This window comes from Halichoerus grypus, chromosome 11, assembly GCF_964656455.1.
Source record: "Halichoerus grypus chromosome 11, mHalGry1.hap1.1, whole genome shotgun sequence".
Lineage (NCBI taxonomy): Eukaryota > Metazoa > Chordata > Mammalia > Carnivora > Phocidae > Halichoerus > Halichoerus grypus.
The window spans coordinates 9,520,012-9,547,264 of NC_135722.1; the positions used below are offsets into that span (position 1 = coordinate 9,520,012).

At 60.7% G+C, this 27,253-nt stretch overlaps 1 protein-coding gene across 5 annotated transcripts; it reads left to right on the top strand.

The window, feature by feature from the left end:
• Positions 1-1,061: 1,061 nt before the first annotated feature.
• Positions 1,062-22,392, top strand: RAB3IL1 (RAB3A interacting protein like 1). 5 transcript variants are annotated; one of them, XM_036122269.2, is made up of 11 exons: positions 1,062-1,318; positions 12,682-12,919; positions 13,354-13,449; positions 13,529-13,624; positions 13,863-14,081; positions 15,021-15,167; positions 15,654-15,782; positions 15,879-15,991; positions 17,507-17,606; positions 20,442-20,508; positions 21,320-22,392. In XM_036122269.2, the coding sequence occupies exons 1-11, from the start codon at positions 1,167-1,169 to the stop codon at positions 21,400-21,402; spliced, it is 1,440 nt and encodes a 479-aa protein (XP_035978162.1). In that variant the 5' UTR covers positions 1,062-1,166; the 3' UTR covers positions 21,403-22,392. The 5 variants fall into 5 exon arrangements, with proteins under 5 accessions (XP_035978162.1, XP_035978163.1, XP_035978167.1 ...); XM_036122270.2 differs by having other exon boundaries at positions 13,547-13,624; XM_036122273.2 differs by lacking the exon at positions 1,062-1,318 and adding an exon at positions 3,962-4,043.
• The last annotated feature ends 4,861 nt before the right edge of the window (positions 22,393-27,253 follow it).

Genomic DNA, 27,253 nt, shown 5'->3' on the forward strand with positions numbered 1-27,253 from the left:
AAGGGGGTACTGAGGATTTGGGGGTGAGCACGGGCCAGCCTCTGCCCACAGGGTCACTCGGTTCTTGTGGTGGTGTCCGACGGTTTTACTTGTCATGACACAAGGTGGACACGTGCCTGAGGGCTTCACCCTCAGGAAAGCAATCCATGGGGGAAGGCTTCCTGGTGGAGGGGTGGGAAGCAAAAGAGAAATTATCAGCAGGAGGTAGGATGTGCTGCTGAGGGCACCGTGTGAGGAAAGGGGTGGTGTGGGGCATGTCTGGGCGTAGCAGCTGGCCTGGTGTGCCTTAGAGAGTGAGATTCCGTATTATGGTCGGGGAAACTGAGGCACAGAGAGACTAACATGCCCAAAGGCTCATAGTCTGGAATGGGGTTGAATCCAGCCTCTCGGACACTGGGCCTGGGTTCTTTTTTTTTTTTTTTTTAAGATTTTGTTTTATTTATTTGACAGAGAGACACAGCGAGAGAGGGAACACAAGCAGGGGGAGTGGGAGGGAGAAGCAGGCTTCCCGCTGAGCAGGGAGCCCGATGCGGGGCTCGATCCCAGGACCCTGGGATCATGACCTGAGCCGAAGGCAGACACTTAACGACTCAGCCACCCAGGCGCCCCGTGGGCCTGGGTTCTTAACCGCTGCACTGAGTTGTGCTTTTTTGTTGGTGGTTACAAGTTTTAAAGGGGATATTGAGGCCAAGGACGGGATGTGGGGCAGGCGGGGATCCTTGCCCGAAGCCACACAACCAACTAGTGATAGAGCCTGGGCTGGACAGGTCTTTCCAACTTGCCAACCTGGCAGGGAGGGGTTAGGTGGCTCCTCCTTCAGGCCCTAGTGGAAGCTGGGACTTGGACATGCAGAGGACAACTCCCACGACCCTTCAGGGAGTCTCACCTTTCATGGCCTGGAGCCCAGGAAGCAGGGCCCCCAGTGCCTTCTGCTGCCCGCTGAGCCACAGGAGTTAATAATTACGGGGTTTCAAGAGATAGAGGCCTGCTGGGAGGGGCCTTCGTCCCAGGCCCTGCTCCTCAGAGATAGCAAAGGTTAGCGTGAGGCTCAGCCCGGGGGGGGGGGGGGGGGGGGGGGGGGGGGGGGGGGGGAGGAGGGAAGGGAGAAGGCTTCTGCCACCTGCCTGCCTGGCAGTCTCCAGAGGGACCCTCAGGCTGGCCCTGGCATGGATGACCCCAAGGAGCACACCAGGTGTCCTGCCCGAGGAACATGCCCCGTGTTCCTGGCACTGAGCTCAGGGGCTGTCCGCTACGCCCCATCAGTTCTGGGCCCTGCACTCGAGGGGAACTTGGGAGAGGAGCCCTGGGACACAGACAGGTGAGCCAGTGACCTCGGTCACGGTCACGAAGGGGAGGGAGGGAAATCTTGCCATTCTGTAGGGGCACTGGGGGAGGAGGGAGGCAGAAGCCAGGCTCCTGACAGGGGACTGGCATGGAACTCTGAGGAATTTCATGAGCCTCTTACAAGGTCAGTGCCAACAGGTGACCCCGATTGTCTAACTTGGTGGTTGGACAGACATAGAATCTGAGGCTCAGAGAGGGCAAGACAAACATCCTGGGTCACGCGGTGAGCTGAGGACAGACCTAAGTCAGTCTACGGCCATACCACCCTGAACGCCCCCGATCTTGTCTGATCTCGGAAGCTAAGCAGGGTCGGGCCTGGTTAGTACTTGGATGGGAGGAGAGACCTAAGTCAGAATTGGGGCCTGGGTCAACCAGGCTGGCAGTTTCCTGTTCCTCATCTGCTTCCAGCCGAGGCTCTGTGCTCAAGGCTGCCAGGCGGGGATGGGGATGGTGGGGAGACGGGCGAAGGGCAGTCGTTTGAGGTCTTGACCTTTTACTTCTTCCTCCGCACCTGCTGGCCAGGCCCCTAGTACGCTCCCCTTTTTGCCTGACTGCACACAGTTGCAGCTTCTAGCGAGTTCTCTAGTTTCTGGGCTGTCTTTTCAGAAAATTGATGTAAGGGGTCACAGCCCCACCACCCCTGGCTGTGTGACATCAGGTAGTTTCCTGAACTTCTCTGAGCCCAATCCTTTTCGGCTGAGGAGCAGAGCTCACTGGACTGTGGAAGAAGCTAGTGAGGCTTGGCAATCGAAGGTCACTGGATGCATAGATGATGTGGTATTTTTAGGTAGTAATTCGGGTATCAGTGCTCCCAGAGTGGTGACCCCACATTTGTCCTTGGAGGCCTCACTTAAGCCCACTGGTGCTACCCTGTCCTGCTAAGGGCTCTTCCTCTGGGGCCTTAGCCTGGGCTGACACTGCCTCCATGCCTTATCTCCCACCAGTCTGGGTTACCATGACTTGGACCAGTCTTATCTCCTGCCCAGGCTTGTGAAGTCTTGGAGGGTAAGGGCCCTGTCCTGAGCCCTTTTTGTGTCTTTTCCCCCTTCTCCTAAATAATGAACAGAGCAAGGGCCAGGAAGACAGCAGTTGCTCAAGACTTACTTGGTGTAGGATTCAAGTCAACAAACATGGTGACATCTGCTTTGGGCCAGACCCTGGACTAGGCTGGGGTGGGCACAGAAACACTGCACCGAGGAGATGGTTTCTGCCCTTGGGAAACCACAGTCTTAGAAAGAGTTACCCTGCAGAGTGAAGGGCATTGGAGGTCTGGGCAGAATGATTCTGGTAAGTCAGAAGGGATGTCACAGTGGGCTGCCCAGGTTGTTTACTGCACAAGGTGCCAGCCAAGGGAGTGAGCAAGCAAGGCATGAAATCCAGCCTGCCCTCCACTCACCCAGTCCTGTACCTTGGCATGGGCTGTCCCCATCTAGGAAGGCAGTACCATTTTCTATTTGTGACAAAGACACCGTGCACTTAGTAGAGTGTGCCCTGGGCAGCAGCCCTGGAAGTGGAGGTCCTTGTGAGTATGTCTCCCTACCATACTGGAGCTCCGGGATGACAGAGCATGTGTCGATGCAGTTCCCCTTTGGATCTCAGCCCTTGTGTGGTCCACAGTTTGTGCTCAGAAGGGATGGATGGATGGATGAATGAATGAATGAATGAATGAACGAATGGATGAATGAAAGAAATGTGTGTCCCCAGTGAAGACCTGACAAATTCAAGCCTGGGGTCCCAGCTCTGTGGGCTCAGAAGAGTAGTGCCCTGAGTTCTGGTAGCATGTGGAAGGGAAGCACCTCCTTCCTCCTGGCCTCCTAGGCCTCTCTAGACCCAGAGGGTGGGAGCCAGGATCCCTGGCAGGAGAGAAGAACTATACTCTCACTGGATCCAGCTGCAGGCTGAAGTTGAGGCCAGTAGTCAGGGCTCAGGACCGGTGACAAAGGGGCGGAAGGATGGAGGGACAGGAAGACCAGTGGTCTGGGATGCAGGAAAAGGTTTTGCAGAGGACCTAAATCCAGACAGGTGTGCAGGGTGGGGGTGCATTCCCCCAGACAGTAGATGCTGGGCAAAGGCAGGGAAGAGATGGTCAGGGAGTGTTCCGAACAAGAGGGGAAGGCCCCTTTGCGGGGTGGGGGTGGTGTGGGGCTGGGGGAGGGCTGGGGTTGAAGACTTGGGCCAAAGGGGGGTCTTCCTTTGGGATGAGCGCTCAGAGTAAACCCAAGAAAACTTGTTTTGGGGTCTAGCCCCTTTCCCACCCTGCAGGACATTGCCCAAGAACGGGCACAGAGCAGGGAGCCCAGGGAAGGGGAGTGCTGGCCAGCGGGTGGGTGTCGGCGGGCTCCGAGACACCGTCCGCCAAGGTTCTCGAGCAGCGGGGGCCGAGGGCCCGCGCCGCGCCGGGGGATCCGAGACGAGTCAGCCGCGGGCTGCGGAGCGCGGCACTGACCGCAGGACGCGCCGGCCGCCGGCTCCTCCCCCGCTCCCGCCGGCGCACGGTCCCGGGGCGGGCGGGCGGCGGAGGGGCGGGGCCGGGCACGTGTCCTCGGGCCACCCCCTCGGCCACGTGACCCGCCGGGGGCGGGGGTGGCCGGGGGGTGGCCGGGGGTGGGGGGCGGCTGCGGAGGGACTGACAGGCGGCGGGCGGGGACGCGGCGCGGGCCGGCGCAGGGAGCTCGCGGCGGCGCCGGGATGTGGAGCGGGTAGGTCGGTGCGCGCTCGCTGCACCGCGCGGGCTCGGGCCGCGGCGGCCTCCGGGGCTGCGGGTCCCTGCCGCGTGTGCACCCGGCCCGCGGCGGACGGGCGCCCCGTAGCCCCGGGACGCGCGAGCCAACGCGCTGCGGAGGTGGAAGGACGCCCCGCGGGGAGGGGTCGGGGGCTCTCCATGGGTGGGGACCTTCCCGGCAAGACGGCGCCAACTCCTAGCTCGTCTGGAGCGCGAGTGAGAAGGGGGCGGGCAGGCGGGCGGGGGGGGCGCGCTTGCGAGCCAGAGTAAGTCTGGGGTACGCACCTGGAGGAGCGCCCCCCCAAGCCTGGATGAACCCTTGGAAAGCAGTGCAATTGGGAAAGGGGGCTGGGTCTCTGCCAAGGTCGCTAGTAAGTTGATGAACCTCCATCTGGGGCTCCTGGATCCAGCCCAGCTCAGAGGTGTGGGGTAGGACCTCCCTGCAGTCTGAAGGAGTCCTGGGTCCTGGCTTAGTGGCCCCAGTCCCTATGACTGTTTATTGGCTCTCAGGGGTGATCCCAGTCCTTTGGCCGACCTGGTGTGGGTCCCCTGCCATGTTCGTGCAGGAAGGCTGTGGTTTTCTCAGGGACTTGGGCAAACACTTCCTCCTCCCCATGGTCTGGGAAGGCCAGGTCCTGGAAGAGCTGTGGCCAGAGTGGGGTGGGTTGTATTCCTGTAAAGAACTGGACCACCTGGGGGGTCCCAGGACAGGACTCTTTCCTAGCCAGAGCTGGGGAGTGAGGGACGGCCTCTGCGGGGGGCTGGCAGGCTGGAGGGGTTTCTGATGCAGTCTGGGTCCACTTGACTCCATGGCCCCTAGCAAAGCTTGGGCTGAGATGCTAGGGAATAGTGGGGCTTTGTCCCCAGCAGGGGGTGCGAAAGGGCTCCTGGTAGGGGTGAGGTGTGGAGAGGCATGCCTCTTAAAGGGTGGAAAGGTGAAGCAGAGCACATGTTCTTTGGAAAAGTACCCTCCTCCACCCCCCACCCCCACCCCTGAAGATGACTGAGTTCAGGGAGAAAGTGTTGTGTGGGACCTGGTGGGGTTAGCACAATCCTGCGTGGGGCTAACTGTGTTTAAGGGGCATCCCAGTCTGGAAGAACCCTGTGACCCCATATGTTGGGGGCACCCAGGCAAAACAGTCATTGAGTTACTATGTGATCTTGAGAGTATGGCCTCACTTCTCTGGGTCTCTGGGCGAAATGAGCAGGTTGTGGGGTGGAGAGCTGCCGGCTGATCCATGCCCAGAGTGCCCTTCCCTGGAGGCATCCAGGCCAGAGCCAGACAGACAGGGCTGGGAGCCATCAGTAGATAGATGCTCTCTTTAAGGACAGTGTCAAAAAGACTCAGGGTCTTAGAGAAGACCCCCCCCCCCCCCCGCCAGTCCAGCCTCCCTGCCATATTCCCAAGAGGCTTCTGGATAAACCAGGCTGCCAAGCTGACCCCCACATGATCCTCAGTATAACTCATTTCTTTCTTTCTTTCTTTTTTTTTTTAAGATTTTATTTATTTATTTGAGAGAGAGAGAGAGAGATAGCATAAGCAGAGAGTAGAGGGAGAGAGAGAAGCAGACTCCCCGCTGGGCAGGGAGCTAAGCAGACTCCCCGCTGGGCAGGAAGCTCGATGCCGGGGCTCGATCCTATGATCCTGGAACCATGACCTGAGCCGAAGGCAGACGCTTAACCAACTGAGCCACCTAGGCGCCCTATAACTCACTTCTTGCATGTACATTTAGACCCCCAGGGCCTAGCCTAACCCCAGGGCCTAGCCAGGTACAGAGCACCTAGCAGGTGCTTTATAAATGCAGATGGAAAACATGAGGGACAGAAGAGGGAGCCGCACACCTGGGAGTGAGAGGCAGAGTTTGGGGGTTTCCTTGAGCACTGCATTTTTATGGATCCCCCCCCTCCCAACTCGGGTATTAGAGGCAGGGATTGAAGGATCAGGGGCCAAGTTGCCAGAATCCACTGGGGGCCTGGTGTCCTAGGAGCTCACCCAGACCCCAGCAGGAGCCAGAAGGGACCCTGCCTGGGGTCACACTTGTCCATGTAAGTCTAACTGAGCTGCTTGGGCTTGCGGCCCCCGGGGGCTCAGGACAGTCTGGGTAGGTGTATATTTGGGCCCTTTATTCTAGAGTATGAAGACTCTGGGATCAGTGGCCCTGGCTAAGTTGTCAATGTCTCTGGGGTTTCTTTCCTCATCTGTAGGTGAGGGATGGTTGCCGTTAATGCCTAGGCCCTGGTGCCAGTTCACCCCCTTGGCCCTGGCCCCAGGGCTGCTCCCCTGGGGTGGGTGGCAGTGGCAGGACTCTGCAGGAGCTCAGGTGGGCCCTCTTCCCTGGGACTCCTTGAGCAGGAGCCCTGAACTCTGAACCCAGAGGCAGCTCCCCCAAAATTGGGATGCTCCTCTCCCCATCCCCCATAGTTTCTCATGTCCATAGTCTTGGGTGCCAAGCCTGCCCTGAGATGGGGTGATGGTGGCATCTCGAGTATCTGCAGCTGACACAGTGCTGGGCACTTGGGGCTTGGTCAGCAAAGGCCAGAAATTGAGTTCTGGGCTAGTTTTCTCCCCTGGTCTCAGTTTCCCTGTCTGATAGGTGGGGCTAATATTACCTATTTCTAGGGAGGGCCGGGCTCTGATGGACTGCTCAGGGATGAAATGAGATTCCCCCACCCTCCCAGGGATGGAGGACTCTGTCTTTGGAACAAGCAAGATGCTGGGGAGCCCCAGGGCTGCAGACGGGCTGTGTGATCTTGAGCAGGTCACCTAACTGCTCTGGGTTTTGATTACCCGAACGGGCTTGGATTTGCAAGCTCCTGCCTGTTGGGCCTAAGCTACAGGGGTCTGTAGGCTCAGACTTCATCTGAAGCGTGGAAGGAAGGTGGGCCTCCTGCCTGGGAAGCAGTTGTGCACCTTTCCCAGCTGCTGCTTTCTGGAAGCCTTCCTTGATCTAACTACCTAGCGGGGATATACCTCCCGCCGTTCCTTACTCTGCACATGTGTGAGGAGCTCAGACCCTCATTAGAATCCTGCTTGGTGTAGACTCCCCCCAGGTCTGCCCAAGATTTGTGCCCAATAGGGTGGGGGGGCGGACGGGGAGCAGAGTGAATTAGAATGCGGTCAGAAGGGAGCTCAGGGATGTTGCTGCCAAAATCTGTGCGGTCGTGCAGATTGGGCGGATCGGGGCTGATGGGGTGCCTAGCACGTGATAGGTGCTCACTCTGTATGTGTTGGATTTTCGAGGTGTCAGATCCTTCTAGGACTGAGCAGGCGGATGTGAGGCAGGCGCTGTGCGCCCTGCTCCGCCCCGGCACAGAGTGAGCCCCCACTGTCCCAGGCCTCGTGCTGGCTCCCAGGGGAGACGCAGGGCTGGATTCCCTGGCAGGGCTGAGCTGGACTGGCGGCCCTGGGGCTCTGGTGAGGAGAGGCTTGCTTGGCCCAATCCACCTGATTCAGGTGTTCCAACCTCCCTGCCTTCCGTCCTGCGTCCTACGGCTGTTCCTGACCTTCTCCGCCCCCTGCTCCGTGTTCTACAAGGCACGCACCTGCGTCCCGCTTTGCTGGAGTGGTCCAGAGTCACCTGCTTCCAACCCCCCTCCCCCAGGGTCCTGCTCGGCTCGCATGCCTGATACTCTGTTCCCGTGTGTGACGTATATGACACCATTGCCCCATTCTAGAACCTTCCCTTCCAACCCTGGTGCTGGCTGCTCCTCAGACCTCCAGGCTGGCTCTGTGGCGCTCGACTCCTCTGTTAGCCCTCCCCCAGAGCACACTCAGCCTGCAGCCGCTCCCTCTGGCCCCGCACCTCCCTCAGCCACCCGTAGACCCATAGAGGACATGCTGCTCCCCAGACGCCTCAGCGACCCTCTTTCTCTTCCCTGACAGACCCCCTCCCAGTTCCTTATTCCTGTCCTGGGCACCATTTCATTATGTTAGTTAATTACTGTAGTTTTGTTGCTTTTTTTTTTTTTTTCTCTGTCACCCTCTCCAGCCCCCGGTTCCTGCCACAATTCCCCCCTCAGAGTCTTGTGTGTCTGTCCCCTCTGCACATCCCTTCCGAGGCCAGGACCTGCCTGGCTTATGCAACAGCCTTGGATGGAAGCCCCACCATCCCCACCACCACCCCTCCCCGCCACCCCCTCAGGCACTTGGCTCCGACTTCCTCAAACCCCATCTGCATCCTGCCTCACTTCTCCAAAACCACCATTCATCCCCTTGCCTCCCGTCTGGATTTCTCTGGGTGACAGGTCACATGATGCAATAGAGCTGGGACTCTGAGTTCTGTTCCCACCCTGCCACCACTTTGCTGTGTGTTCCAGTCAGGTCGCCATCCGTCTCTGAACACCAGGCGCCTCCTTGTGCCGACCAGGCTGGGGAGAGCATCTCCCTGCAGCAGCATCCTGAGGGTTTGGAGCTGCCACCTCAAGCCCTCTCTGTCAGCTTCACCTGGCTGGGCTTGCAGGCCGGGCGGGGAGCCGATGCGGGAAATCTTTCCTGGGGCCCCCGGGGCCCCTGGACAGGAGGAGTCACTTGGCCATCAGCCTCCGTGCTCTCCCGGCTTACCAGAAGGCCTGTGGGTGCAGGGGCATGAGTCTGAACAGGGCCCCTCTGTGTGGCCCTGCCCCGCAGACCAGATCAGCTGCAGCCACCCTGTTGGCCCCGGGCAGAGGGTGAGTGCTCCCAGCGTGCCCTCCCCGCCTCTCCTTCCCCCTGTTTCAGAGCTTCCCTAACTAGTTCCTTCCGTCTTCTCTAAGGAATCCATCGTGCCCATTAGCACCGGGATCTTTAGTTCAAAGAGGTGACCTGGGCGCTGGTCAGTGGACAGGGAGAGATCGAAGGGCAGAGAGACCTCATGGCAGGCGGGTTGGGCTGGAAATGGGAAGAGTGTGCCGGATCCTGGTCGGGGCCCTTCTGGCCCAGTGGGGGTTGCTGGGTGACTGGGAACCATAGAATCCACGGGTCCTCATTCTCATTTTGCCATTTTTTGTGGATGGGGACAAAAGCCCTGCTGGCCCTCCTAGGACAGGACTGGGGGGTGAGCATTGCGGTTTCTGCTCCCCCCCCCCCCGCCCCCCGTGTGTTTCCTGAGGAAGTGAGCCAGTGGGGCCTTTCCTGTCTAAACTGTCGTGGGCTCTAGACAGCGAAGCCGGCTTCAGGATGGGGGATGTTGGATGCTCCCACTTTCCTCTGACCTTGACTCTTACTGTCTCCTGCCTCTAACCTCTTCCCAGTGGCCCTGGGTCCTGCTACTGGCCTTCCCTGGACTCTGGACTCTGTTTCTGCAGGGAATGGGGGCTGAGAAGGTTCAAGCTGAGGGCCATGGACCTGGACTGAGGGGCAGGGAGGGGGTGTGGTGCAGAAGAACTTAAATGGTAGCCCATGCTTGTCCAAGGAGTGAGTTCCCCAGCCCCACAGGCATTCACATCCAGGTTTTCCAGCTCCTGGTCTGGGATGCTGAAGTGTGTGAAGATAGAGGATTCTGGCTTGGGCTGGAGCTATGGGGTCTGGGGTCCCTCGCATCCCTCCTTCCTCTGAAATTTCTGAGTTGCCTCACAGCCCTGAAGTGTGAGGGGAGGGCCTGCAGATTCAAGCTTCTCTCCCAGGACAGGGAGACCCCGTCTTTCCTGAACCCCTGGCCCAGGTGTTGGGCAGTTGGTAACTACCAGGCGGCCCTGCTCTTCCCACGCTTTCTGCCACAGGGTTTCCGAGTTGGGCTTTTACACTGGGGAGGGGGGATGTGGATGGGCCACCGTTTCCTCTGGCTGCAGAATTGGGTCCCATCCTTCCCAGCAGTGCTGAAGTGAGAGCCTGTTGGGAAAATGATGGGGGACAGTCCAGCTGTAGCCCCAGCCCATGCCCTTGGGACCAACAGGAGAATTAGTGACCACACTGGTGGCCCTCGTGGGAGGGGCTGGAGGTCTTTTTCTCCTCGGCAGGGCCATGGGTGATGTCTGGGGTGGTCCTTACAGAGGAAAAGACCCCCAGCGCCGGGTGTCTAAAACCTGGGATCCTGCCCTGTGTCCCGTGCCGTCCCTGCTGGTCACCCCCCTCGTTGGCCCACAGTTCTTGCTCATCCTCTTGAGGCGTGCAGCCCCTGAGTTGGGGTCTGTTGCCCCTGTCAAGCCTGAGTGACAAGGACCATCCTCTCTCACCTGAGGAAATGGCCCTGGGCCCCAAGCCTCCAGACTGTCAGCCAGAAGACCTCCCTGAGGCCTGTGGCTTCGGCTGTGGGACCCAGAGCCTGGGCAGGCAGTGGGGGTGTTTGCCAATGTGGCCGCAGACGGCACGGTCTTTACCTGGTGCTGTGTCCCGTGACTTCTTCACCTGGTTCTTAGTATGCCTCCTCCAGGTTTTTACCCCCATCCCAAAGGTGGGAAGCAGCTTCGGAGAATTGTAGCAACATTCCCAGGGGCTGGTGCGTACCCCAGCTCGGAGCCTGGCGTGGACCCTGGCCTGGCCTGACTCTGGCCTCTGCTCTCAGCCACAGCTCCCCCAGCCCTGGCCTGCCCTCCTGGGAGGCAGTTTCTGGGCCCGAGCAGAAGCTGAGAAGTCAGTCGGGCCAGAATTGGGTCCGATTTCCCTGCTGCAGCCAACGAGGAGTCTCCCGAGTTGGCCTGGGCCTCGCAGCCCTCGATCCTGAGGCAGATGCACTGATTTCCACACTCACACCCCCACTTACCGGCTGGAAGGGGGGGCGCGTTGGGCCTGGACCCAAGCCCTGGCTGCCCATCCAGCACCGCCACCGAGCGAGCAGCCGTGTGGGCCTGGGCAAGTTCTGCCCTCCTCTGAGACCCCCGTCCCTCATCTGTAGGACGGGGACAGTCCCACGAATGCTGCTGAGAGCTCTAAATGAGAGGACGTGCACAGAGAGCCCAGGTGGCACCTGGCCAGCGTGAGGCCCCTGGGTGCAGACCCCAGCCCAGGGCCGCCATGGCACTGCCACAGCCCCTGCTCACGCCTCAGGGACCCCTTGCCAACGACCCTCCCCCCCCACCCCCACCCCAGAGGTATTAGGAAGGATCCCTGTCTGGCATAATCACTGCTGATGGAGTGATAGACGTGTTTTCCCACTTCGTCTATCAGAGCTCTGGTCCCTGCCAGGCGGGACCCAGCCAAGGACCCATGAGGCCACACTATGGGCCAATTCCAAAGCAGAGGGCAGGCTGGGCTGGGCGCAGGGACAGGGCCATGTGAAGGGTTGGGAATGGGCTCATTGCTGGGCTTCCCCGGGTACCCAGTCCCTTTGTGTTACCTCGGGGGGGACCCGAAGCTCAGGGGCTGCTTGGTGACCGTCTCAGGGTCCAGATGACAGGGAGGAGGGACTGATCCCCAGTCTTGCCTTTCACACTTTCCCCTCAGTAAGCCTGAGTCCCATGACCCCTTGGCCTTGTCTTTCCTCCCTCCTGCGTGGGCCCCTTGGAGCCCCCTCCCCTCCACTTCCCCACCGTTATCAGCCGCCAGGCCCAGCCCGTCACCCTCAGCCCAGCCACCGCGGCTCCGAAGCTGCTGGCTCAGGAGCCACCAGCTTTTGCTGAGTGAGCGAGTCCAGAGGTGCTGTCTTGGCACAAACCACTGCTGGCTGCCGAGCCTTCTCCCTTCCTGCCTCCCTCCCTCCGCAGGGTCTCTTGCAAAGTGGGGGGTGTGGATGGATGGTGCTGGGCGGGGCGAGGGGCGGACGGAGGCTGATGGCCGCGGCACTACCTCTAGGGTCTTCAACTTCAGGGAGAGAAGGGTCCTGAGGCCCAGAGAGCGGTGTTTGCCTGAGGTCACAGGGCAGACCAGCGGAGAGCCGGGACTGCTCCCCACAAGGCTCAGGGAGCAGGAAGACGGTCTGCGCTGCCTGGGTTGTTTGGCAGAATCTTCCTGCCTCAGCTCTGTGGGGCCCTGGCTGGGTCCTCCCTCTCCCGCCCACACTAAGTGGGTTTTAATTTGCATAACATTTGCATTAACAGTAGCCTAGAAGGCAGTTCCCATTTAAGTTCCTCCTGTGTGCAAAGGTTTTTGCTGGGTTTTTTTTTTAAGATTTTATTTATTTGAGAGAGAGAGAGAGGGCCCAAGAGCACAAGTGGGGGGAAGGACAGAGGGAGAGAAACAGACACCCCACTAAGCAGGGAGCCCCATGGGGGGCTTGATCCCAGGACCCCGGGATCATGACCTGAGTCGAAGGCAGATGCTCAACCATCTGAGCCACCCAGGCGCCCCCTGTGGGCCAAGGTTTTATGCACGTCAGATTCATTCGGTGACCCTAGAGGTAGGACCAAGGGGATGTCCCCGCTTTGTAGAAATGGAGACTCAGATTCTCAGCACTGACACGTTTACAGTCATCTGCTGGACAAACCCAAACTGAGCACCTACTGTGTGCCAAGCCCAGCCCTAGGCCCTGGGCTGGAGAGGGTGGTTGACAAAGATGAATGCGTCCTGTCCTGGGCCCTAGGAGACCGCGTGTTTGGTCCCTCTGCCCTTGGGACAACCCAGTGATAGCCTCACAGGTAGTGTCCCTGTCTTGCAGACGGGGCCCAGACCAGGCCCAGAGTGGCAGGCATGTGGCCCAGGGGGGGTCCCTCAGCTCAGATCTGGGTCTCGGGACCCCACCCTGGATTTGCTGTTTGCCCCGCAGCCAGCCCCACCCAGACGAGGGCCACCCGCCGCCCCTCGAAGCTGTCCCGGTCCCCTGGAAGAGCGTGGGCCCCTGCAAAAGCCACAGGGAGTCCCCAAGAGGCCTGGCGGAGACCCCTGGAGGGGAGGAGGGCCCTGCAGCTGCCCAGCTGGACGTGTTGCGCCTGCGAAGCTCTTCCATGGAGATCCGGGAGAAGGGCTCAGAGTTCCTGAAGGAGGAGCTGCACAAAGCCCAGAAGGTGGGGCTTGGAGGGTGGCGGGTGGGGGGGTGGGGGGGGAACGACAGGGACAAGGGGCCCACCTGGAGGCGCTGTGGGCTCTCCCCGAGCACCCCGCATGGAGGCTGGGGCTGGGCGTGAGGGAAGCACAGAGGAGAAACAAGTTCTTGTGACTTTGGAAGGATTTTTTGAAGTCTTGACTTCTCTGAACGCCCGTTCTAAGCTCTAATAGGCTGACGGTTGGGGTTTCGACATCATGCTACATGCTAAGTGGGAAACGCATCCTAAACCATAGGGCGACAGAGGAAGGGAGGTGGGGGCTCAGAGGCCCGCGGAAGAGGGCCCCGGCAGTGGAGCCCCGTCAGTGGGCCCGATGCCCCCCCACCACCCCCCTGCCAGGCCTGGGTCTCCGTGGGGCTGACAGCACCCCCCCCGCCCCGTGGAACCCCCCCCAGGAGCTGAAGCTGAAGGACGAGGAGTGTGAGCGGCTGTCCAAGGTGCGGGAGCAGCTAGAACGGGAGCTAGAGGAGCTGACGGCCAGCCTGTTCGAGGTACCAGGGCCGGCCAGCTGGGGGACCGGCTGGGCAGTGGGGCCGCTGGGGCCGCGCTGGCTCCTCACCGCTCATGCAGAGCCTGCCTTCTCCCCAGGAAGCCCACAGGATGGTGCGGGAAGCCAACATGAAGCAGGCAGCGTCGGAAAAGCAGCTGAAGGAGGCACGGGGCAAGGTGAGGCCCAGCCAGCTCCCAGACAGGTGCATCTAACAGAGCCCGGCGTACAGTGTGACGCCAGGCAGGCCATGGGTCCGCTCTGAGCCTCAGTTTCCCCATCTGTAAAATGGGTGCCTCAGTCCCCACCTCAAAGGCTGTTCCAGGGGTAGCAGGGGGGTTAGGTACCAGTCACCGCCAGGACAGGCTGTCCTGAGCTGGGGTGGCCGGTGGTTGACGGCCACCTCATCCCGGCCAGATCGACATGCTGCAGGCAGAGGTGAGCGCCTTGAAGACACTGGTCCTCACATCCACACCAGCCTCCCCCAACCGCGAGCTCCACCCACAGCTGCTGAGCCCCACCAAGGCCGGACCCCGCAAGGGCCACTTGCGTCATAAGAGCACCGGCAGCACCCTCTGCCCCGCTGTGTGCCCCGCGGCTGGACATACCCTCGCCCTGGACAAGGAGGGCAAAGAGGTGAGGGGTGGTGGGCGGGCAGTGGACACGGGAAAGGGAGACGGTGTCCAGCATCAGCCAGGCAGTGGGGCCCAGTGGGGAGGCCTGACGCCTCACACTGTGACCTGGAGCCTGGCCTGCCATCCCCGGGCCTCTGTGTCCTCTGTCTGGGAAGGCTGGGCAGCCTTTTTGTGATAATGAGGTTTGGCCCTCAGCCTCTGCATGTACCCTGTGTACACCTCATGGGTCCCGTGAGGGCCTGGTCGCCTCTTCATGCCCCTCCAAGCAGTAGGTGGTATTCTGGGCACCTGAGGCTGGCCTGGGGCCTGAGGGCCTGGCCTGGGTGGGGGGGGATGGGGGAGTTCTTCAGGAAAACACCTTCCCTGGGCCTAAGGAGGCTACTGCCAGGCCTCTGGGGACAGGCTGCTTGGGCCCTGCATGCCTGCAGCCCTGAGGTCCAGGACCAGCTCGTGACATCCCTGGATTCGAGGGTCCTCAGCACCTTCTGCCTTGGTACGTAGACAGGCAGAGCCTTTGGGGGCTGTCTCCCTCCCCCCTCACCTTGGCTACATAGGGTATTTGGTCCAGGCTGGGCAGTGGGCTGTGATGTCCTTGACCGTGGGTCCTTGGGCAAGTGAAGGCACCTGCCAGAGCCTCAGCTTCCTCACATAAGGGCCCCCCACTGCCCATGGTGACTGATAAGACCTGGGTGTCAGGAGCTCAGCTCAGGGCCGCACTCAGTGAGCCCTACAAGGGCTACATGGGACTCGGGGTCCTGTGGTCTCTGAGCCCCCAGCTCCATCCTGCCCTGTGTCTCTGGGGCTTCCAGGGAAGGGACGCAGGCCAGGCCTCGCCCCCTATTTCCGAGTTCTCAGCTTCTGACCAAACACTAACATCTCCTTCCTCCTGTCTGTCTCTGTGCACCTGTCATCTGTCTGTCTGCCCTGCCCCCCCCCCCAGCCTGGGCTGCCCCCCCTCCTCTCCCTGCTCCTCTGCGTGGTCCCCAGCAAAGCTGTTCACCTCACCTACGAGCCGGCCTGGCAGCTCCTGTCTGGGGAGCCGCTCACGGCCCCCACCTCTGCTACCTCTTTCTCCTTTTCCCGACAGGTAATGGCTGGGGAGAGGGGCCGCCCCTCTGCCCCCGCCCAGCCTCACTCACACTGCATGCGCCCCAGGGCGGCCAGCCAGTCGTCTCTCCCGAGTAGGCGGCCCCGTGTGTGTTCCCTCCGTGTGCATGTGTCTGTGTGTGCGGGGGGCGGGTGGGGGGACCTGCAGGGCCCATCTTCAGCTTTTCCTCCTCCAGGAGGCAGAGAGGGGCTTCAGGACGAGGCCCTGGACCCAAGTCTGCAACCTTGTAGAGCCGGGAAGCTAAAAGCACACCTGGCTATGAAAGTTTGAGTTCTGAGGCCCTTGGTACAAAGGGAAGGAGGCGGTTCTTCCTTGGAGCTCTGTCCCCCGCTCGGCCACTGGGGACAGACCCGCTGGCAGGCTGGGGCCTGCCCCGCAACCTCCCTGGCTCCCCACCATCTTCAGCTCCCCCCACCCCCGCCCCCTGTGCCTTAACCACTCTCTCTGGCTCACCCTCCCCTACAGGTGGACACAACCCTGTTCGCAGAATTCCAGGCCTGGCGGGAATCGCCCACCCTGGACAAGACCTGCCCCTTCCTCGAAAGGGTGTACCGGGAGGACGTGGGCCCCTGTCTGGACTTCACCATGCAGGAGGTGAGGCGGGGCAGAGGGTGGCCGGCCCCAGGGCACGGCCCCTCAGCCGGAGGCCAGCCCCTCACTGCCCCGGCCTGCCGCCCTGCTTTGTCGCAGCTCTCAGCGCTGGTCCGGGCCGCGGTGGAGGACAACACGCTCACCATCGAGCCCGTGGCTTCGCAGTCGCTGCCCACCGTGAAGGTGGCCACAGTTGAGTGTGGCAGCACCAAGTAAGCTTAGCGCCCTTCATCCTTTGCTGCCCGCTTGGGAAAGCCACACCTAGCCCCGCACTCTGCCGAGGCAGTAGCCGGGGACCCGGGACCCAAGTGGGGGCAGGAGTGGGGCGCACAGGCCTGGCTGGGGAGGGGTGCAGAGGCGCGGTGGCTGACATCAGGCAGGGCAAGGAGGCATCTTTGGCACAAATCCCTGCCTCTAGTCATAGATCCCCAGGCCCTACCGGGAGTGTGGGATCCAGGGTCTCCCTCTTCCTGGCTGGCCTGCCGGGCATCCCTCTCCCGCCCCCATCCTCTCTCCCACAATGGGTTCTGGGCCCCGACTGACATGTAAGTGATGTCAGCTGTTGGCTCTCCTTGTGCTAATAAATAACCAAACAGCCCTGGTATCTTGTCCCTCCTGCGACTCAGCTGCCATCGAGCAGGGCTTGCAGCAGAACCAGACAGCCGGGGTGGAACAAGGGGCAGAGGTGGGGAGCACTTTTCCTCGGCAGCCCAGGATTTGACCTGCCAGGGAAGCCCCAGGGGGGAGCCTTGGCACAGAGGGGCACATTTGAGCCGGGTTTTGAAGGATAAATAGCAGTTTGCCAAGTAGGGAAGGGCCTTTCAGGTAGAGGGAACAAAATGAGTGAAGGTATGAGAAGCCGGGGTATTAATGGAAACATCACTGGGTTTGTGGGCAGAGCAGTGGGGTGGGTAGGGAGATAGGGCTGAGGCCACAGAGGATGTTTGGGGCCAGAGTGTAAAAGGTCTTGAATGAGGTTTGGGCTTTGACCCACTAGGCCAAATCATCAATAGATGTTTCCTAAAAAGAGAGTTGCCAAGTCCAATCAGAGTCACAGTGAACCTGGAGGCAGCAAAGGCACTGATAAGTCCTGCAACCCAGGAGCCTACTTAACCTTTCTCTGCTCCGGAGTCTCCATAATGCTTTCCTGGGCAGTAGGAAAGCAGCAGGGAACGATGATGGGCTAGATGTGGGCTTTTGGAGGAGCCCCTGGCTATAATGTGGAGAAGGGGAGAGACGAGGCAAAGGGCTGGTTGGAGGAGCTAAGGGGATTCAAGCAAGAGGCCCTGCTGGCATGACCTAGCCTGAGGACTCGGTGACCAAGTGGAGGAGAGAATGGACTCCTGTTTAGTTGGGGAAGGTGTGACTGAGCCTGAGAATCCCGGTAAAGTAGGGGGTACGTTTTTAGGGGCTGCAGAGAGGGGAACTTTGATAAGATACCTGGCATGAGGTGCACTGGGCTCTCCTGCCCACTAGGGGCAAGGTGAGGGGTTTAGGGGTGAGATCCAGCTTAGGTCAAAGGTCTGTCCCAGGGACTGGGATCTCTCCTTGGCCTGGCCCCCGGCTCCTGGGAAAGGTGGGGTCGAGGGAGAGGATGCCAGGCCCCGACCCCAGGTCCGCTTGCCTCTCCCTCCCTTGGTGCATCCTTCTGCCTGCTGCATCCTCCCTGCATGAGCTGGGTGGGTGAGCCCCCGCCAGCCCCCACGGCCCCGTCTGCTTTCCTCTAGTACCTGTGCCCTGAGCGGGCTGGCTCGTGCCTGTCGCCACCGAATCCGGCTTGGGGACTCTGAGAGCCACTACTACATCTCGCCGTCTTCCCGGGCCAGGGTGAGTCATCCAGTGGGAGGGTCACTGGGCTTCTTAGGGGCCCCCTGGGCTGGGACCCTGGGCCAGCCTAGGAGCTCAACCTTGATCTGCAGAACAGGGCACAGACTCAGGGAGGTACGGAGACCGACTCAGGCCACACAGCCAAGCCTGGTGAATTAGTTTGTCATTACTGCAGAACCAATTACCATAAACTTAGTGGCTTAAAACAACCCCCATTTATTATCATGCTCTCCCTGGGGCAGGAGTGAGCACAGCTTAGCTGGATCTTCTGCTCAGGGGCTCAGGAGCTGCAGTCAAGGAGTAGGCTGGCTGCCTGCTTTCTGGAGATAGTGGTCCTCTTCCGAGCTCACATGGCTGTTGGCAGGACTCAGTCCCTCGGGGGCGGGGGGGGGGGGTGGCGGGGGCGTGAAGGACTGAGGTACCTGTTTGCTTGCCGAAACCTAATCATGGGAGTGACATTAGAATTCAGGTTAAAATTCCAGGCTCCTGCCTCCCAGCTCAGGCTCTGGCCCCAGGCTTTCGAGAAGGTTCTGAGGCCTGGCAGTAGTGGTGGATTCCACGAGGCCTCCGGGAATCCCAGCTTCCCTCCTCACCTGCCGAGTGGCCCAGGCTGGGTCAGTGGACCTCCCCGAGCTGGGGGATAAGGGCGGGGTGGTCCCCGTTCCTCTGTCCCCTTACAGACTGTGAATAGGATTGTAAGGAACCAAAGAGAATGCGTTAGAAGATTCTGAAGCTTGGTGCACAGGTAGCACAGAGTGGATGGGCCCTTCTGTAGGAACCATCTCCTGCCCTTGACCTACTAGAGGCTGCTCATAGGGATTAAGGTGGACAGATGGCCCCGCTGCTAGGCAGCTTGTCTGGTCCCGACAAGCTTCCGCAGGGTGTCCAGTGTATTGTCCCGAAACCTCCCAGAGCAGCGAGCTGAGCTCCATTTGCAGATGGGGAGTCTGTGCCTTAGAAAGGGGGGGTGTGACCTGGCCCTGGGGCCTCCCCGTTCTGAGCCCAGTCCGCCTTCCCTGCAGCCTCCGCCCCGCGCCTCTGTGCCCAGAGCCCTCTCTAGGGGCCTTTTTCTGATCCCCACCAGGGCTCAACAGAAGGAGGCTCACCAGACATTCTGTGCCCGGCGGAACTGTATCTATAGATATAAAAACTAAAAAAACACTGTAGAACTCTGTTTCTTCCAAAGGCCTGCATGTCTCTGCGTCGGGCAGAGCTGGGATGGGAGACAAGAACCGTGTGAAGTTTTAGGAGGTGGTCCCCACCCTGAAGAGACCAAGGAATGTGGCATCCATAGGGAGAAGAGGTTTCCGTCCCCAAAGCACAGCCCTGGGGAGAGAACCCCACTGCTCCCTGCCTCTCCTTGCTCGCCAGCCTCCCGTGGGGGCCCACTGGCCACCTCACCACAGCCCCTCCTGAGCCACACCGGCTTAGTCCCCTCTGGGGCACCCCTCTCTCACGCTTGCCTGGGCCACCAACCCCCTGCACCCACTTTGTCCTCCTGGCTGGCAAGGATTCCTATGTGTTTGAGGGCCCCCCCCAGAACTCTGGACCCCGTGGGCCCCCACACACTTGGCGTCCCTCCCCCTGGGGCGCTGGACATTGAGTGGGTGCTTTTGGGGCACAGCTGCTGGCCACCTTCTGCCCTGTCTCTGGCTGGGCTCCCTAAAAGCTGAGCCTAAGATGAGGATTTTATGCCATTCTTAGGAGGACTGAGGAAAGCAGAATGGCGGGGTGTGGCCTCAGCTGGAGTCTGGCTGCAACCTGATCCATGGGGGTTCTGGAGCCCAGGGTGGGTTCCACCCGGAGGCAAGGGGGCTGGCCTTTTATATACCGCATGCCAGCCAGCCCCCAGCCATACCCCCCTGGCTGTGGTATGCAGGGCTAGGGGGTACAGAGGGGCACCCATGAGCCCTTGGTGGCCAGCACTCTCAGCCATGGGGAGAGGGGCCCCAGCCTGGGGAAGGGGCCTGGGCAGGGTACCAGCAGCACCCGCTCTGCAGAGGAGAGTAGAAGGGCCCACGTCTGAGCCAACTTGGGGTCCGCGGTGCCCAGCATAGGGCATATGGAGCAGGCCTCAGGCCAGGCTGGGGGCTTCAGGCCTGGGGATCCAGGGCAGCCCCAGTGAGCAGCTTCTGATCCCCCTGCCTATCCTGGCATTACCAGGAGCACTGGGCCAAGGCCTGGTTGGCCAGGGCCTGCAGCACGCAGAGCAGGCAGGCCCCTCAGGATGAGCGTGGATTCAAGGGCAGGCCGCCTGGTTTCACCTTCCAGTTCAGCCACTTACTGTCTCTGTGGGCTCTGTAATTGTTGTCTGGTGCCTTTGTTCTTGGAGTCTCTGTTTTCCCCATGTGTAAAATGGGAATAATAAGCATGTCTGCTTCACTGGATGCATGTGCTGGATTAAATGTTAGCTGCTGCTGTTGTTTTTATTGGGAGTAGTACTAATACCACCGTTGGTAATTAAATTTTATTTTATTTATATATATATTTTAAAGATTTTATTAGAGAGTGAGGGGGAGGGGGGGCAGGAGCAGGGGGAAGGGGCAGAGGCAGAGGAAGAAGCAGACTCTCCCATTGAGCGGGGAGCCCGACTCGGGGCTCGATCCCAGGACCCTGGGACCATGACCTGAGCCGAAGGCAGACGCTTAACCGACTGAGCCACCCAGGCGCCCGGGTAATTAAATTTTAGAGCCCAGCCCTGTTCAATTGAGGGAGCATTACCTGGCTCTGATGGGACATGGGGTTTCCCACTCTGGTCTCTGATCTGCCCTGGCTTTTGGGGAGACCCCAAGTGTGAGGGCTGGCTGGTCACAGCCTCCCCGCTTCTGCCCCCAGATCACCGCAGTGTGCAACTTCTTCACTTACATCCGCTACATCCAGCAAGGCCTGGTGCGGCAGGAAGGTGAGCGCCCCCTGGTGGCCGGCGGGGCTGGCCTGTGGGAGGGAGCGGGCGGGCCAGCAGCAGTGGGGTCAACCTACGCGCGTTGTTGCCTGGACAGAGGGGAAGACTCTGCCAGGCTCTGCCAGGTCCCGCTGCCTTCTCCCCGCCAGAAACTTCTCCCAGGCCCCGGGGCTTGTGGGGACTGCTCCCTGTTACTGGCCTGGCATTGGAAGCCCTGCACGATGGGGTGTCCCTTGTGGATCTCCTCCCCACTGGGGGTGGCCTCCTCATGGTCATTTGACACCAGCTGCCGCCTCCCACTTTACCCTTGCCCACCCAGCAGGTCCTCCATCTACCTGTTGTCCCCTCTACCCCTGTTCTGCAAGGCCTAGCATCCCGCTCCTCCACCAAGCTTGTCAGTTTGAAGTCTGAGCCTCTCCTCCCCAGCTTGGGCATCAAGCTTTGGCCTTGGAGGGGAACTCGGACTGACCCCGTGGCTCTGCTGACGGCTCAGGGTCTCTGAGACCCCAGGGAGATGGGGTTGGGAAGCATTTGTGGCCCGCCAAATGCGTGGCAGTGTGCTCATGCATGTCGGTGCTGGGCTGGGGGGCGATGCATGGTGGTGCGGAGTTTGTTCAGCACTCAACAGTTTGCAGGGCCTCAGTGTGGAGCCTCAAAGAGGTCGGGCCACTCACTGAGATCATCTGTGCTGGGGGGCTGGGGGAGCCCTAGGTGCCTACCAGCTGCCCTGCCCAAAGCCAGGGGAGAGGGACCCGGCCATCTGCCTGAGGTGACCCTGTCCCTGAGCTGTCCACCTTCGTTCCGCCTGCAGCGGAGCCGATGTTTTGGGAGATCACGAGGCTGCGGAAGGAGATGTCGCTGGCCAAGCTCGGCTTCTTCCCCCAGGAGGCCTAGGGCATGGCCCGGGCCTAGAGGGGGGCTCTCAGCAGCAGCAGACCCCTGCCCCAGCACAGACAGACAGGAAGACAGAGTCCTGGATCCGGCCCTGAGCCAGAAGCTGAGCAGATGGACAGATGGCCAGGCTGCGGACGCCTTGCTGAGCTGGTCCCAAACCTTTGTCCCGGGACAGACAGGACCTCCTGAGCCGACGCGTCTCCCTTCATCAGTGGCGCACAGCCGCCAGGAGACTTCCAAGGAAGCACCAAAGACCGAGGAGCTTGGACCCATACTCAGGGGCTCAGACCTTAGGAGGGGGTCCCCGGGGCAGCACCCCCTTTGCGGGCCTGGGACCTGCTGCTTGCAGGTGCCTTGTTGCTGCCATGTCCTCAGAAAGGGGCCACGCTGGGTGGCCTGATCTCCAGGGTATCCCCCCACCTCTGGTCCCAAGCCCTGGGCCACCAGCGCCCGCTGGTGGCCATCCCTCACCCATTCCCAGGTGGCCTCCCTGTCGGACTGCCCCTAGCGGGCCCCCCGTGTCCGGTGTCCGCGGGGCGGTGGGGCCACAAGGGGCTGTCAGGGGCTTCCACACCAACCTGGATCTGCTTGAGAACTGCCCCCAAACTGCTCTTAAGGTGGATCAGGGCCCCTCCTCCTTGCACTTGACCTTCCCCCTCCCCCGTCTGAGCCCTGTGCTCAGGGAGGCCTTGCCCCTACCACCGCTGGAAGGATTAGGATACTTTTCTCCCGAAGTAAAACACAGACAGGGCCTCAGGACACCAGTGTCTGTGTTCAGCTGTGGGTGGCCATTCAGACAATGGGGGCTGAGGCCGCCAAGCCCTGCACACAGGACTGGGGTAGGGTGGGCAGGACCCAGGCCCCTCCTCACCCCTCACAGCCCACTTGGGACTGGGGTCCAACCTGGACACATCCCTCACCACAGCTGATTTCCTCCTTTGGATGGAATGTAACACGATCTCTATTTAATAAAGGAAGGCTTTGTTGGTAGAGGCTGGGCGCCACGCGCCTTCACTCCTGCGCCCTGGGGTTCGGGCCAAGGCTTGGGCATCTGAAGGAATGAAACCAAATCCTTCCCTAGCCCGCCCTCGTGCTTGGGATTAGGCCCAAATCCTGAAGGGATTGCTGTGGGGAGTACCACTCGAGGCCTCTCCAGCGGTCCGTGGGGCTGTGGGTTTTCAGGGCCGAGCCTGGCTTTCTGCCGAGGGGCCTGCTGTGGGGAGAGCAGCGGTGCTGAGGCTGCCCCTCGCGCTGTCTCGTGGGGCAGATCACCCTCTGGTCTCCCTGTGTCTGTCTAACGGGAGGTTAGAGTTCGCGAGGCTGCCTGGCGAGAGCTGGACAGTGGCGGGATCGATTGGTGATGTCTGCCAGCGGCGCAGGCAGGGATAAGGCTGCTAGACTCTTAGCAAGGTGTGGACCTGGGGAGCTATCTTGTGATTCCAGATCCCCTGCCCACCTGTAGGGGTGTGGGTCCAGGCCCGTGGGGGTCCCGGGGAGGGGGGAGCGTAGCAGCCTCTGGTCAGTGTGTACTGGGGCTGGTGAGGGGGTCCCTACTGGCCTGAGGCCTGAGGCCGTCTGTGGGCTGGCCAGGACTCTGTCAAGGCCACCCAACCCTATCACCGTCTCCAGCCAGGAGCCTTTTCACTCTTGGTCTCCTGCCTTGCAGATTCCCCCTTCCTTCCCCCACTTCCTCACGGGGTGATCCCAACATCCTCTCCTGCATACCCGCCTCTTTCTGCCCTCCTCTTGGTCAGTCCTGGGTCAGCTGGGGGAGAAAGAGAATGAAGGTCTGGGCCCTGAAGCTTCTGTGCCCCTGGACGAGCCACCCCCAGGGACGAGGAGACACCAGGCCACATTTCAGAGCCCTGGCAGAGGGTCCCACAGCCGACTCGCTTGGCCTGCCCCCAGGACAGGATTTCCTGTCAGGCCAAGGCGGGGCTGGGGTGGGCAAACAACAGCGGGTGGGGTGCTTGTGGGGGACCCAGGGGCACACAATCTGGCTCAGGACCTCCCAACAGTAGCTAAGATCTGAGCACTAACATCAGCCCCAGGGCTGGCTCCACGCCCTTTAAGCGAACCAGGGCACTTAACCCTCAGAGGAATCCCGTGAGGTACTACTATCTCCCCATTTTGCAGATGAATCCCCTGAGGCACCGAGAGGTCACACAGTCAAGGGTGCCCCCAGGACAGGAATGCCTGAGCCCAGCTCCAGAGCCAGCACCCAGGACTCCTTGCACGAGACACCTGCCTTGTGCCTGACGCTGGATGAGGCCCTTCCCTGTTTTTCAGAGACGTAGAAACTGAGTCTCAGGCAGAGGCGGAGCTGGATTTTCATTAGGCTTGTTTCCCACATTTTTACGGGGTTACAGCTGCTCCCCCACCCCCACTCTTCAGGCTTCTGGGGTGACTGGGGGCCCTCTGGAGGGAGAGGCTCAGGGCTTCGGCTCTTGGAGTTGGGAGAGGTTTAACTGACATCAGCCGGACAGGAGTTTTTCCTCTTAAGTGAATTTCTAGATAACTCTGTAAGTGCTCCCGGCATCTGTGGTCACCTCTTAAAAGCTAGCTCCAACCGTGGCCATTGAGCCTGAGCCCGCGAGCGCACCTTCCACATTGCTCTGCTGTGTCACGTTTTACCATCCACCAAGCCCGCCCGGATTGGATGCTGCCGGGACTGTGTACCTGGGCCACGGGGCTCCTGTCTGGGCCTCAGTTTGCTCCTCCATGAGTTGGGAAGATTGGACCACGTGACCTTTGCAGCCCCTCCCCCACCCCTTTTTCATTTATTTCATTGGGGTAAAAAGCACAGTTTACCATCTTAACTTCCTGCCATCGTCTGTACATGCCACACTTTCTTTACCCATCCATCCCTTGATGGACATGTGGGTTGCTCCCACCTACTAGCTAATGTGAATGATGCTGCCATGGATGCGCGAGAGCAGTGATTTCTTCGAGGCCTTGCTTTCAGTTCCTTTGGATATTTACCGAGAGGCGGGTTCGCTCGGTGATATGCTGCCGTTCTGTCTTCAGTTTTCCGAGGAACCTCCAGATCGTCTTCCGCAGAAGTGGTACCATTTTACGATCCTGCCAACAGCGCACAGGGGTTCCGGTTTCTCCACATCCTCGCCAACACGTGTCAACGTTGGTGTTTTTTTTTTTTTTTTTTTAATTTTTTTATTGTTATAACGTTGGTGTTTTTTGATAATTGCCTGTGAGGTGATAGCTCACTGTGGTTTTGATGTGCATTTCTCCGATGCTTAATGCCCTTGAGCTCATCTTTTCATATGCTTGTTGGCCTTGGACATCCTGAGGAGCCCTACTGCACACCAGAGTGATGCCTCCGGGGAGAGACTTTCGTGGCTGGTTGGACAGCTCTTCTGTCATTCTGTGGCCCCCGGCCCCCCTCACATGGCAACGAGTTGTGTCCAGGGCCTAATAACCAAGCCCACAGTGTGGCGAGCTTTAGCTCAAAGCCAAGTTGCAAAGCTCTGACTTGAGTCCACTTTGTGCGTCTGCTGAGAACACACACTGCCTGGGCTTTAGGACTGCTCTTTCTGGTAGGCCCAGAGCTTCCCCATGTTCCCCCAAAGGGGCCACCGCCGCACCTCTGCCGCTTGCCCGGGCCCCTGCTGGTCTGCACAAGTATCATTCAGCTCCCTGACCGTGGCTAGTGGTTCCGTGGGGGCTGGAGACTTGAGTGTGTCCCACGAGAGGCGTGTCAGCTCACAGCCAGGAGAAGCTCTGGGCCAGGGGCCAGCCACGGGTTGGAGGGGCTCAACCTCAAGCAGGCACCCTCCCCCCAAAATGCTCCAGCCGGCCAGACCCTCCCGGGCCTTTTGGCTAGTTCTCCCCTCCCCCTGCCTAAGCCCGATTCCTGGCGGTGGCCCAATGGCAGCTCAGGAATGTCAAGTGGAGCCTCTCCCTGACAGGGAGGGTGCGGGGAGGGGGATAATAGAGTCTCAAGTTCTCCTGGAGCCCCTGATTTTAGGAGAGTTGCAAGGTCCACTGGATTGAAGCCTGGAGGGGTAAAGCCACCTATGGAAGGCCCCGAGGCCTACGGAGAAATCGTGTGGGCAGCTGTTGGTTCCGCTCTGAGAAAGAGACACACAGTTCAGGCCTTACAGGAACACAATGACAGGCGTCAGGAGAGCTTGACCACCACTCTCTCCTTGCCAGGATCAAGTGGCTGGAGGGGCAGCACCGCCCCGAGCCCTGTCCTTGCTTTACGGCCTGGGGGACCCTGTGCAGGCCTTCATCTTCCTCATCTGTCTGGGAGCGGCTGGGGCAAGTGGAGGTTCTGACCCACTCCAGTCCCCCAGCGGCCTTGCATGCGGCTGAGACCAGGTCGGGGCCCAGCGAAGGCGGCAGGGGTCAGCATCTGAACCCTGAGGGCTGCTGAAGTTGGGGTGGAGGCCCCGCCCCTTGTGGAGGGGCTGGAGATTGGGGCGGGAGGTTCAGTTCCTGTAAGAGCCTGCCCCCTATCCTTGAGCTCACCTGCAAACATGGTGGCAGCAGGGGTATCTGCACTCACCGCCCACCTCAGCCGCCAGCCACACACACCTCTGCTGCCCCCCACCCCCCCACACACATGCTCAGGGAGGGGTTCAAGGACACCTCTGTGCTCAGGCAGCCCAGGGCCATGGGCAAGGCCTTAACGGTTGTCTTGGCAACCAAATAGAGGTCTCTCGGTACCAAGGAGAACCCAGAAGCCCCTTCAGCCTTTCCTGGCGCCCTGGCCCTCCTGCCCCACAAATACTAGCTTTAATGATTTACTACAAATTGTTAAACCAAGATAAAAGGTTAGCATATCGGAGAAATATACTTCGTGTTCTCCAAGTGCATTCCCTGAACCAGCGCAGCAGCATCACCCCCCCGCGAACCTGTTCCAAATGCAATTCTCCGCCCCCAAACCAGCCCTGCTGAATCCCACCCTGGTGGGGAGCGCAGCGGTCCTGCCTTAACAGGCTCTCCGGTGATCCCGCTGTGCTCGAGTTTCATACCCCCGCTGCCCCGCAGCATAACCTTGGCCTGATTGCATTCCATGTCGAGTGTGAACGCCTCGCTTCTAGGAACAGGTGTCTTTATCTCAAAAACACACAAAAAGTAGTTTGGGGAGCACTTACACTCTCAAAAGGACTTGAATTTATTTAAGTAAAAATGGGGGAGGGGGCTGCAACAAGCAGAGCAGCCAATGAATGACAGCGACCCGCTACCGATGCCGGGGCCCCTGCCCCCCTTCCACATCCCCACCCTGCAGCCCCAGCGGCAGGAAGACCACGCCCCCCCCTCCCCCGCAGACCGCCCCGCGCGGGGCCGGATGGCGCGGCGGGTCGCTCAGCCCCGACGGCGGCCTCGCTGCGCAGACGCTGGGGGCCGATTGTTTGAAAGCTATTTCCAGTCACCCCGAGGCAGCGCTCCCACCTCCGTGCGCTCAGGACTGAACGTTCCAGGACGCGTGGCTGGAAGCCCCGTGTGCGCAGACTGTGGTTCCAAACCCCGCTGGCGCAGACCTGGGCCCCGAGGGCAAGGCCGCACCGGTCAAGGGTGTAAAGTCCCCGCCCCTCCCCCGTGCCCCCCGCCCCGCCCGCCGGGCGCCGCGAGCCGCGAGCCGGGAGCCGGGAGCCCGGCGCAGGGAAGCGCCCGGCGTGGTGGCCGCGGCCCCCGCAGGCGGGGTGGGCCCGCCGGGACACCGCCCGGACACCGCCCGGACACCGCCCTCGCCGGCCCGGAGCGCGGCGCAGCCAATGGAGGCCGAGGCGCCGCGCGGGGATTGGAGCGGGCGCGGGGCGGGCCGGCGGGGCCGGGCGAGGGGAGGAGGCGAGGCGGGCGCTGTCAGCGCGGTTATAAGGGAGGG